The sequence below is a fragment of the Notothenia rossii genome (assembly GCF_949606895.1).
Source record: "Notothenia rossii genome assembly, chromosome: 10".
NCBI lineage: Eukaryota > Metazoa > Chordata > Actinopteri > Perciformes > Nototheniidae > Notothenia > Notothenia rossii.
In genome coordinates this window covers 51,911,296-51,924,532 of record NC_136908.1, presented here as the reverse complement: position 1 = coordinate 51,924,532, position 13,237 = coordinate 51,911,296, and the positions used below count along the sequence as shown (strand labels likewise).

General features: G+C 39.9%; 1 protein-coding gene across 12 annotated transcripts in view; it reads right to left on the bottom strand.

Moving 5' to 3' along the window:
- dgki (diacylglycerol kinase, iota) overlaps positions 1 to 13,237 on the bottom strand; it is a 61,007-nt gene that overhangs the window by 16,087 nt on the left and 31,683 nt on the right. For 7 of the 12 annotated variants that reach the window (XM_079653666.1, XM_079653674.1, XM_079653672.1 and 4 more), the window contains exons 4-20: positions 10,884 to 10,958; positions 10,526 to 10,582; positions 10,194 to 10,262; positions 10,015 to 10,083; positions 9,664 to 9,780; positions 9,215 to 9,289; positions 8,989 to 9,084; positions 8,291 to 8,373; positions 6,240 to 6,300; positions 5,937 to 6,050; positions 4,020 to 4,145; positions 2,913 to 2,991; positions 2,614 to 2,669; positions 1,556 to 1,618; positions 751 to 824; positions 304 to 415; positions 84 to 170 (exon numbers count right to left, since the gene is read on the bottom strand). In XM_079653666.1, coding sequence (XP_079509792.1) covers positions 84 to 170; positions 304 to 415; positions 751 to 824; positions 1,556 to 1,618; positions 2,614 to 2,669; positions 2,913 to 2,991; positions 4,020 to 4,145; positions 5,937 to 6,050; positions 6,240 to 6,300; positions 8,291 to 8,373; positions 8,989 to 9,084; positions 9,215 to 9,289; positions 9,664 to 9,780; positions 10,015 to 10,083; positions 10,194 to 10,262; positions 10,526 to 10,582; positions 10,884 to 10,958 — 1,413 coding nt within the window. The remainder of the gene's footprint in view (positions 1 to 83; positions 171 to 303; positions 416 to 750; positions 825 to 1,555; positions 1,619 to 2,613; positions 2,670 to 2,912; positions 2,992 to 4,019; positions 4,146 to 5,936; positions 6,051 to 6,239; positions 6,301 to 8,290; positions 8,374 to 8,988; positions 9,085 to 9,214; positions 9,290 to 9,663; positions 9,781 to 10,014; positions 10,084 to 10,193; positions 10,263 to 10,525; positions 10,583 to 10,883; positions 10,959 to 13,237) is intronic. The other 5 variants (XM_079653668.1, XM_079653671.1, XM_079653673.1 and 2 more) reach the window with 2 other exon arrangements.

Here is a 13,237-nt window from a genome sequence, read left to right as displayed (position 1 = left end):
AATAACTTTCTATAGCTAGAATCGGTGTATTATAAAACGGTAAATCCAGTCCCTCAACAATGCTATATATTAAGAGTCCTCACCTGAACAGGAACTGTTTTGAAGGTAGTGAGGACGACTTCTCTGCACTGATGCAATCTCTCTCCATGCCCGCCGACCTGTAGCGCCGCCTGGTGGACGAGAGAGGTTCTTACAGTGAAGGTTATAATAACAGGAGGGTATTGAAACATACACCAGTGTCACCGCCGCTTCTAACAGCTTTCAAATATTTATTTCCCCCCTCATATCCCCTCTTCATCTCACCAATGAGGCCATGGTGAAGCCAATAACCTCGATGCAGCCGTCGTCATGGCGCTGCGGTTCAAAGTCCCGGTGATCGCCTGTGTTTCCCCACGGCATGGTGCCAGCACAGTACCTACACACACACACAAACCCATGTAGAAACTGTTAATATGGTACATCTAAATTCATAAAAACAACTACTAAACCTAATTAATTGGTTGTGTAACCACTGCTGTAGTGTCTCATACATTTTGTAATGCTTTTCTAAAGGCTTTTTTACTTTAGCGGAAACATAATAGTATATAATGTAGTAATATTACAGTATGTAAATCCAACCCCTTGTGAAAAGTTAAGTATGGAAGGTTTATTATAATCACATTACATATATAAATGAGTTACATTATATTATTGTATCTATAAAAGGTGCTTTTTCACCCAGTATTATAGACATATGGTACATTCACTTACCTGGGAATGTTTAGAAACACAATGCATTGAAATTTCAGCTCCTGGATTTTAGGAGTTAGGTCGGTACCATCACACTGTCAAACACAGGGAGAGAGAAAGAAGGAAAAGGAAGGAAAGTGAAAATGATCATTTGTGGTTGCAACCATCTGATTAGATGTGAAGGGGTTAGAAGTGATTGATAGAGGTCAATGGTCATGCCCTAAAGTAGCTGTAGCAGAAACAAGGAATGCGAAGAATTATAGACCTGAGGCATAAGGTTTAGTGCAAAAGAAAAAAAAGGAATTGTCTGTATATTATTTAGTGTACAGAAAGTTAATTTAAATCTTTACTTAAATGTCAGTGATAAGTCTAGTAATATTTTATATTTGTACTTTTCTTATTATATCAGCCTTATATACTGTAAGCTAATGTCAGCACTAGCATGACATTTAAACAGATTTGTTATCAGCCCAATAAACGATCACATAAATGAAGTCAATTGCACAATTTCAGGTTTTGGATTGTTTACTGGGCAAAACAAATAATATAAATAAATGGGCCCTCAAGTTGCCACCTGTCTACATCTGACATTTTGATATCAAGAGAACAATCTAGTCATTAATGAATAGTTAGCCGCTGCTCTTATCATAGCATGGAGGTCAGTGTGTGTTTATTCAACGTCCTGCTGCAGGACACTCGAGCAAGGCAGATGTAAAAAGAGGAGTTGAAGGACGGACTTTTTAATCACCCGCCGACCTGCTGCCCAGACATGTCGACACGGAAAAAGATACGCCGAGATAGAGAGGGAGTGTGTGTTAACACTCACCACCACTCTGACGTGCTTGGACAAATCCCTCGAGCTTCTCTGGAGGAAATCTGAGAACGCGGCCTGGACACACACACACACACACACACACACACACACACACACACACACACACACACACACACACACACACACACACACACACACACACACACACACACACACACACACACACACACACACACACACACACACACACACACACACACACACACACACACACACACACACACACACACACACACACACACACACACACACACACACACACACACACACATTAACAGAGAAAACAGAATCCAACTAAATTACAGTTCATTGCATTTCCCTCATTAAAAAGAGATAACTCCCCTTCATGCTTCCTCTCAAACTCCCACCCATCATTCATTCCTGACATCTCTCAATCTTTACAGATTATATGCAGGTTTCAAAACGTTACATTTCAAATGATCTGTTGAACACTTTAGATGTGAATTAGAAAAAATATAAATATTGAGTTAAGTGAAGAAGGGGAGAGATGATATAGGGGCTTTCTGTATTCATCATATATTATTTTCTTTATTATTATGTATTGTTTCATAGTTTGACATCACTATTATGATGTCATATAATAATCTTGTGTCTAAAAAACTGTGCCGATAATACGTATATTAAGAGTTTGCTATATGTTTACTATTTATTTAATCTGTTTCTTTTTTATTTATTTATTGTTTAAAATAAATCTAAATCTAAAACCAACGTAAAAAAGAAGCTTGCATCCAACTATACCTAACTAACTATAGAGTAGAATAAAAATGAGTAGATCTACTGTTCATCAAATAACAAATAACTGCCATTGCATTGATGCAAGATAACACCATTTCATATTGTATTTAGGATTATAATTATTTAAGGCTGACAATAAGACTTAGAAACAGTTTAGCTATGTTCCTTTCATCTGTATTTCCTTTGTCTTTTTCCCTTCGTTCCCTCCAATCTTCCTCCTCAGTCATCAGTTTAGGAAGAGAGAGAGAGAGATAGCAACCAGAACAGTTTCTGAGAGAGACTGAGAGACTCACTCCTGCATAGAACATCTTGTTGCGGAAGCGACTGTTAAACTTTTCTGGGTTGGCCTCTGGAAAGACAAGATCAGAGAGGCAGAATACATTACATATTTTACAAAACAACAGACACATACAGTACGAATAAGAAAATCTGTCTCATTTGTACATGCATGAATGCTCTGAATCTGTCCTTTTAAATATTTTATTCAATTCTGCTCTCTTTCAGTGGAGTGCAATGCATCAACGGGAATGAGGAGGACATAATGGGATATAAATAGAGTTTAAAAAAAGACATTAAAATAGATTTCACTGACCTCTGGACTCATGAAACTCCAGGGTGACATGAGCATCGAAGCCCAGGCTGAAGTAGTTGTTGAACACATTCAGAGGCAGCTGAGGACACAGGAAAAATGTTTTAAGTGAGTGTGTTTGCATAAATAGCACACAATGTATTCACATAGACAAATCATATTCGTTTTAACATATTTATTAATACCTTACAGTACAACCCAAATCCTCATCATAATAACCATTCATAATGAGATATGTCCCTTTTTGACTTTTTGTGAGTTTATTAAAAAAATGTATCATACTGAAAAAGCTTAGCGAGTTTGTGGAATGTAGGCAGGGTCATATATCGGTAATCAGTGTTTTTGGGCTGAAGATTGCTAGTTAAAAAAAAAAGTTTTTGGAAGCTGCTCTTGATTCATATTAAAAGGTGTGCAAAGGCAAATCTTTTAATGTGAGGCAGCTACATTACATTCAAAGTTAGCCAAATCACTGCTATTTCTTCAGTTTGAAATACTGCACTGAGGAATTGTTGTTACGATTATGGTGTTATGTCACGTTTTGTATGTCTTGTTTTGGGTGTTTTGCTGTTCATGTTTTCTTTCTTGTATATTGTCTGGTCCTTCTTCCTGTGTTTTTCCCCAGTCGTTAGTTTCCCTGGTGTGTCTAATTGTCTGATTGTGTTCACCTGTCGCCCTTGTGTTTCTCCTCCCCTGCCCGGCTGTTTCTCGTCTTGTGATTACCCCTCACTGTATTTAGTCTTGTCCCTTCCTGTGTTCAGTGTTGGTTCGTCTTTTGTCTGTGACTGAGTTCACCGGGGAGTGTTCTGTTTGCCCGTTATCCTTGAAATAAAGGTATTTTTCAGCATTATCTGCATTTGGGTCCTGCTTCCTTCACTCTCCGTAACAATTGTATCATCATGTGCTGGTTAGATGGACTTCAGAAAAAGCACGATAAAAAACAGCACTGCAATTTGTCATTGCACCCTCATCTCCTGAAAACTGTTTTAATGAAAGTTATTGAACTCTATTGAGTTGAATAAAATCGATCTTTAAGGAACAGCTTTTTCTCTATCTCCACAACATACTACCTTTTCCTAGACTAACACCCTAAGCACCGCGCTGACTGCTTACGTTCTGCGTGCCCTCCTCCAGCTGCGCAGCCCCTTTCTCCACCAGGAGGTTCCACCTGTCCAGCTGCACCACCGAACCGTCCTCCACGTGACACAGAACCTTGGACACCGGCTCGTCTGTGTAACCCTGTGGAGACAGAAATAAACAGACATCAGGAAGTAAATAGGGAGAAAGGAAACTTGCATTACATATACAATAAGCAGTTACAGCATCGAGTCAGAGCAGTCCAACTTGATATTTTGATTAATAGATGATAAAAAAAAAAGAGAAAAAGGAAAGAGGGGAATGTATGGCTGGTATAGGAAGAGCAGAGTGGTTTGGAGGATAGGAGAGAAATGTAAAAGATGAATGGATGATGTTGTGTCTCTTTCTATAACACAACACACACGCAGGGAGTAGGGAAACGATAGAGTGGAACAGAGAGAGAGCACGTAATGATTGTCTCTCAATAAGTGGTCTGCCTCACTGACACCCTGACCACCTTAAGAGCACACACCAAGCCTCATGCATACATAAAGGGATTTTACAGATAACACACACCTCCCTCCTCCCTTTCATCCCACCATCAAGCCTAGTCTCTCTGACCTCCGTCACATCAGGCATTCAAGCCTCGTCTCTAACTGACAGTATTTTGTCTTTTTCTCATTATTCTCTCCATCCCTTGACTCTGTGTCGACTGCTTTTAATTTCTGTCTCCCTCTGGACAGGGTCAGGAAATTAGTTCACTAAGGAGAACACACACACACACACACACACACACACACACACACACACACACACACACACACACACACACACACACACACACACACACACACACACACACACACACACACACACACACACACACACACACACACACACACACACACACACACACACACACACACACACAAATCTGATGATAGTAGCACTCATCAGCAGGGCCTCCTCAGAGTGTCCACACACACACACTCACACACACTCACACACACTGATACTCAGCAACTTACAGGTTCATTAACGCTCACACAGAGAGAGGTGTTGCAGGTGAGTAACACAACTGAGTGTCAGTAAAAGGAGAGAGGAGGAAGAGGAAAGAAAAGGGTGGAAAGAAGAAAGGAAGCAAAAAAAGGAGCAAACTAGGGATGGAAAGGAAAGGAGAAGGAATCAGAGGAAAGGGGAGGAGAGTGAAGGAGAGGACAGGAATTGCAAGAAAGGGGAAGGGAAGGAAGGTTCATGGAAACAAAGAAAATCAGATGTAAGAAAATGAGTGGAGAGGAATTGAAGGAAAGGAATTCAAAGGAAAGGAGAAGAGGGTAGAGGAAAACAAAGTGGATGAAAGGAATAAGGGATAAGTGAAGAGAGGGAATTAATTAAAAGCAAATGGCACGAAAAGAGAAAGCAAGGAGCAAAGGAGAAGAGATGATAGGAAAGAAGAGGAGAGGAATTGAAAGGGATGGAATGGGAAAGGAAGGAAGGAAAGGTATTAAAAAAGGAGAGGAAAGGGAAGGCAGAAAAGAGACCAGGTGGAAACATCTCTCCAGTCAGAAACAATAGTGACAGGGAGGACAAAAAGGACACACTAATTACTCTACAGTATGAACACAGCCTCTATCTCGCTGCATCAGGACTTATGTCTGCATTGTACTCCAGGAATCTCATTAAAGTCATTCATGTGTCCTTGAACTTCTCCACGTGCCACATTAGGTGACACAAAACTACCACCATTATTTTCTTTAAACTATGTTCATTTAAAAATACCCCAAGAAAATGTAATTTTTGTAAATGTTTGAGGTGTATCTTTAATCATTTTCTAACTGTGTCATAATGAGGGTAAACTCAAAGTGGTTGGACAGACACTTGAATGGTTTGAAAAACTACAGGAAGGAGAAGCCCAGACGTCCTGCGGCTCAGGAGTCAAGGCGAGAAACTCACCCCGCCCCAGTTGAGCGTCCTGGCGAGGTCATTTCCTGTTCCCAGAGGAAGTACAGCGACCGGAGGCTGGGGGTTCATCTGCAGCTCATCGAGGGCGGACAGGATCCACCCCACCTACAAAACGACACAGACAGAAATTATGAGGCGATTTAAAATTCAATAAATAAAAATACATTATATTACAATGAAAGAGCTAGCTTCTGAATACAGGAATGATTAATTACTATTTTATCCGTATCTCTTTAGGGTAACTGTCTGATTATAAGCTCTGAAATGAATTACTACTACTACTACTTGTCTTACCGTGCCGTCTCCTCCGCAGGCGAGGATCCTCAGATTTGGCACTTTGCGATACAACTCCAACCTGGTATTTCACACAAAGTGCACAAAGAAAGGAGATGATGAAGAATGAAAGATGATATTTCAGCAGAAGTGCTGATTGGTGTTACAAGTGGGAGTAATTATCCAAGTTTTCATTGTGATAATAATGTGGTGTGAAATTAGGATTTAGACAGTTCTTTCTACGTGTATACTTAAGAAAAGTGTGAATTGTTGTCTAGTTAAATCAGTGGTTCCCAAACTCTTTCTGTCAGGCCCCCCCTTTGGAGAAAAAAAAAGCCGGGCCCCCCCCCCCAACACAAATAGTCAGGCTCAGTGGCAGCGCCAGAGATTTATTTTGGGGGTGCTGTGGGGTAGCTTGACGTTTCATAGAGGGTGCTCAAACATTTAGGGTTTCCCATTAAAGGTCCCATGTCATGCTTTTCTGGTTATTACCCGTCCCCTTGTGTGTTATGAAGGTTTTTATGCATGTAAACGGTCTGCAGAGTCACAAACCCTCAAAGTACACCCTGTAGCGAGTAAAACACTAACACAGAAAATACCTCCCCAAAACGCCTCGTTGGAGATACGTCATTGTCCATTGTTTACTTCCTGGGTGCTGTGTCGTAGGAATGGCCAGTAGCCGGATTGGCCGCAAATGGGCCAATCCGTGGTTCCGTTACGTTACGTCCGCGAAGCCGTTACGTTAAGCCCCCGCTGATTGGTCCAAATTGACCAATCCACGGACTTCCTCCCACACACACTCAGTGCAGGCAGCTCTGCTGATCTCTCCTCCCTGGCTGCAGGCTGATAACAGACAGTTCGGATCGCGGCGAAATTCTCTCTGCAGACCCATTCTCACAGCATTTATCAACCTATAAACCTTTTTCTTACTCAATATCAAGCCACACTTATTGTTTTTACTTCGGCTGTGACTTTGTGTGTGCAAAGGATGAGTTTGGCTGTGTTTCGCTGTGAATCGCTAAACAAGGAAATCACACCTCCACGGAGCTCAGCGAGATTACAACGTCCCGACCAATCGGAGCACACTGGGCTCACAGGGAGGGGGGGGCAAGAGCTGCAACGAGCCGTTTAGTGGAGAGAGTGAATACTGCTGAATATACACATAGTTTACAGAGATGCTGTATGCGAAACCAATGTGAGTTTGGAAAATTGCACAGTATAAATCTATTTTAGTGTACCTCAACAATGGAATTATGATCAGTGGAAATGGCCATGACATGGGACCTTTAATGTCCCGGGCGCTACAGTGGAATTTTCTACTGCAACAATCCCCACGCATATACACAGTGTTATTTTTAAATATTGAAGTTAAATGCATCAATCTGGTGCACTTTGAGAGAAACATGAAGAGATATATGGATACCTCTCTCAACACCTATGAAACAGAACTGTAAACAGATTTACTATTTCTTTATGGATATTTTACAAATCACCCTTTTAAACTTTATTCTTTTTTTTACTGTCCTGTAGTATTTCATACCTGTTTTTCATTTATTCTCTTATTTTTTTATAACTATAATGATCATATAAATGTGTGCCTCGGAAATAATTGTTTACATTAATGGTGACCAAAACGTTTGAGACCCACTGAGATAACACAGAGAGTCTCTCAGTCTGACAGGAGAAGATTCTCCTCCACTTTATTGTTGAAAAAACTCCTTATATCCGTTAGCGTAGCTCGCTAGCACCAGAAGCTAACAACAACGATCTCCGGTACCGGTGCGCTCTCTCTCGCTCGCGCACGCACACAAAATGGCTCGTTTCACACACACAGAGCCAAGCTTTAATGAAACACAGAGACCCAGACGTAATAGTACTGTATCATATTATTTTCGAAATCAATAATTTTTCAAATTATGATTTTTTTTTAAATAACCATTTTTCCTCCTGGTCTCTCCCTGTCATGCCTCTGCGCCCACCAGGGGGGGGCGCACCCCACACTTTGGGAACCACTGAGTTAAATTAATTAGAGTAGATTTATGAGTAAAAACGTCTCACTGAAGAGTACTTACGCCTCTCGCAGCCCCCCCTGTGACAGGTCAAATACTTGTCGAGGGTTCAGGATCCACATGAACATCTGCAACACCTTGAAACCCTGCAGAGAGAAATTAAAGTCAATCATGTTTTAATGAAGTAAACTCAGGTTATCTTGTAAAACTAAATAAATCAGCCACTGACACCCTGTTAAGATCTGTAAAGTGGAGGGGTAAATTAATAAAAGATCATTTAATTTAATATGATAATGTCATGATACTGATATCTGTTATATAACACTCTGTTTGAAATTCATGGTCACCTACTGTTGGACTCAAATGTGATCAAAATGATTTGTAAATAGATGCAGAATAATACTGTCTGGATAACCAGGATACAGATAAACTATGGGTTTATAAATAATAAAAGTCTATTGTAATATTTTATTTATTTATAAATGTACATGAAATATATTACATTAGAGCAAATTCCTTTTTATACTTATCCATTTCATAGTTTGAAGGTATCAAAATAGATATTACTAAAAATTAGGGATGGAAATTTGAAAGCAAAATGTATATTAGAATATTCGACCCCCAAAAAAACGGTAAACCGATTAGCCGAAATGTAAAATATTCATAACGCATATTCTCACATTCGAATACCTGAATAATTTTGAATATTCGATTAATCGTTTCCATCCCTACTAAAAAAAATGTAATCATTTTAAGTTCACCTGGTTTCCTCCACTCTTTGGATTGACAAAAACCAAAATGGGCTTCATGAGAGGGGAAGGGAGGGGCTTCAACATGAACGGGCGCCATTTAGACTCCTGAACAAAGCAAGACACAGATACAGAAAGAGTTAGGAAAAAGAAAGATGTGCAAAGTTTGAAAAACGTAATGAATCTGAACCTTGAAATACGTTTAAAAGCTAATAGAGTCTGTCACAGTGTTACTCACATCCAGTCCCTTCTTGCTTGTCCTTCGTTTGAAAGATGTCCGCTTTTTCCTCCTGGCAGAGTTCTTAAGCGAGCTCTAGGGTAAAAACACACACACACATAGAGTTCAATGGTTAGTTCACTGTCAACATATCCGTTGTGATGGTAATTAAAATAGCATGTGATGTGAGTGAGAGATATGCGTCTGAGCTTGTGCGTGTGTGTGAGTGAGTGTGTGTGAATCTATGAATTTCCTTAGACAGATCAGACATGTGTCAGCTCATATCCCATCATAGACAGATTCACATAGACACAACACGCACACGCACAGTTTTGTATAGGTTACAATTTAGATTTCAGAAAAATCCAGTGTGTGTGTTTGTGTGTGTGTGTGTGTGTGTGTGTGTGTATGTGTGTGTGTGTGTGTGTGTGTGTGTGTGTGTGTGTGTGTGTGTGTGTGTGTGTGTGTACCTGTGGTTTCCTGACTTTGATGATCCAGGAAGGGGGTACTATGACTCCGGCGTGGGCCCCCAGTGAACACGGCTCCTCGATCTGATGCAGCATGAAACACGTCACCTTATTGTGGAACTACAATAAAGAGAAAAACACTCACTCATTAAACTTCCTGTAGTTCTGTACATATAAGATGTAAGTGTATTTAAAGTAACTAAACACTACTATTTTCTAATTCTAATTGTACTATATCATATTTTTCTCACTTCACATTCAAGTAAAATGTTCTTGACAATGCAATTATTTAACCAAATGTATGGATATTCTTTAATCTACAGTGAATAATAATACAGAGGATGATTAACTTACCGCCTGTTTACACCAGGAACAACTGATTGCGATTATTTCTTTACTGTGGAAGAACTTCTGTTGAAAACTCTGCAAGAACAGACAGAAAAACACTCAAGTAAGTGTGTATAAACAGTTATAACTGTAAACAACGTTTGTGTGTGTGTGTGTGTGTGTGTGTGTGTGTGTGTGTGTTTTACCTTTCCACACTGTCTACATTTCCCCTCCTGTCTCCGCCTGTGAACCCAGTGATGTCTCAGTATGCCCTGCTGTCAGAGGGAGAAATGATAATCACGATTACTCCTCTCACAAAGTGTAAATAGGATATATTTTCTACTATCACATGTATAGAGTCACACACACGCAACACACACACACACACACACACACACACACACACACACACACACACACACACACACACACACACACACACACACACACACACACACACACACACACACACACACACACACACACACACACACACACACACACACACACACACACACACACACACACACACACTTACATCTCGGAGGCACCGGGACCCACCCTCTCTGTAGGTTGGCTTACATCTAAAGTTAATCTAGAAAGAAGTGTAGACAAAATTAAACAAATAAAACATTAAATATTGACACAAAACACCCAAATAAATGAGTTTTATAAAAAGAAAAGAAATTGAGTACCAGTATGGCATAATAGAATTAAACAGCTGAAAAACAGTCAGTCAAAAAAGTGTTTTAGCTGCGGCCTACATATTGATTAACAGAAATAAAAGGTGCAGAAATCATTCTTCTTTCTTTACCTTTTTATGTTTCAATTAAATGATAATGTGTCTGCTTTAAAAATGAAAATATTTTGTGTGTGTGTGTGTGTGTGTGTCATACCTTTTCTAGTTGCTCTATGCAGCCCGAGTGAACTACAATCTTACAGGCAGCACATTTCTTCCTGGGGGCCGACTTCTTAAGGGGAAAAAACACACACAGCACAGAGGTCGGTGAGACACACACACACACACACACACACACACACACACACACACACACACACACACACACACACACACACACACACACACACACACACACACACACACACACACACACACACACACACACACACACACACACACACACACACACACACACACACACACACACACACACACACACACACACACACACACACACACACACACACACACACACACACACACACACACACACACACACACACACACACACACACACACACACACACACACACACACACACACACACACACACACAAGCTTAGAATTGTTCAATACAGCCCTAAATGCTTACTTATTGATATCATCATTGGTGAAAAACATACTATATTAGAATAAACATGGCTATGAAAATAATAAATATTCAGATGTCTCAGAGATTAATCCTGACATTTATCACGGTGTGACCGGCAATGAAGGATAATCATCCAACATTAAGGATGCCAAAGAGCTGTTTGACATTAATAAATCATTTTGCCCTGCTGCCCTTCCTCTCACGACTGACTAATGATTATGGGTAAATAATAAGATGGCTGATAATGGAGTAGTCTCAACTCCAGTGTTAAGTGTCAGTGAGCCACACTTAGCCCAGTGCTACTCTCAAATGATAAAGGCCAGCCTTTCACTCTCAATACTTATTAGTTAGCAGTTCTCAATGTTCTCGCATTGTAAAAGTCCCAGCACCAAACCCCTCTTTTAACAAGAAATACATCGCACTAAGGAAGCACGATGTTCTTCATCAAGATGCTGCTGATAACATGTAGGGGAATGATGAGTTCATTGCAAAAGCGCCAATTGGAGAAAGTTCTTTAGCACATTGTTTTTTAAAAGCAATTTAAGTCTTTAAAGGCTAACATTTTAAAGAAAAAATAAGTATGACACATTGCATAATTACCGCAAGGACCAATGTTTTGGTGTGTTGGCTGTGTACTCTAACAGTTCAATAAGATAGAATAGGCCTCTGTTGATTAATTTTGAAATATAGCAGTCTCAGAGGAAGTCAGTCATGACACTAGCGATATTTTATATAGTATACTCAAAACTGCTGAAACCGTGGGACAACATTAACTCAAATACTTTATTTGTTCAACCAGGCAGATACAAACATGGATGCCTTTCCTCTCTGAGTGCCCTTCTAGTTTAAATAAATCCTTCATGCTCAAAGAGGTCAAATGTATCATCCCTGAGATCATCACATGGTTGGCCTGAAAGCATAATCAATTCAATTTACCCCCACATAGCAGAGAAAGAAGCAGCACATTTCTACATTTGAAAAGCAGGATTTGGGAAGGTTTGACATTTTTCCTGACAATAAAACCAAGGACTAAAACAGATTATTCAAAATGGTGGCAGTAGCAGGAGAGTGCACTGTTCATTAAATACTGAATTTATGGAACAGTCAATTCAGCTCTGTAATGTCCCACTTTGGATGGAAGTTGGCTTCAATCAGGTTTTCACCTCGTTTGTTTCTCTCACAATCATTGATTTGGCATTTCACCATTTTAAGGTAATATTGCTTTGTTAGTACAGCAATAGATAACAGATGGATCAACAAGCTTCGCCAGATCTGTCGCTTACACTTCACAAATGTTCAAGAATTGTTGGACTTGCCCTTTTCACCGACAGTACGTCTGACGGTAAATGCATACAAGCTCGTAAGGCAACTCTAAAATGACTCCTGAAACATTTTCTATAGCATGAATCTGAAATACTGCGTTCTTCCATAATGACAGACACTGAGTCAGAGCTATTATGTCGCCCATGACTTGACACTCCTTTTAAGTATCTGAACGAGCTGATGGAATATGTATCTAAGCAAACACACAAGTGACAATATAGATGGATTTGGCTGCATCTCCATCCAACTGGCAGCAGCCTCACCATGCTCTCCTACACTCATTGTACTGTAATTACACACCATCAGTGGAAATGTCCAGATATGTCATTATATGAATGTCCATATTAAAAAAGGTTATTTCTCAGCACTGGAATCAAAGTTCTATTTTTCTTTGTAGGAGGTGGCTGGATTTATAATACCTGTAATTTAAACACGTTAACAGTTTATCCACCGCTTAAAGGTTCACTTTCTCGGTTTTCTGAGTCATTTCCTCTCGAGTTTACGATATGCTCCATTTCCTGAACACTGGGACTATATGTGCGAGAACTGTGAGTGAGCATGTTTTATGCATGTGTTTTTTTTGAAAATTACAA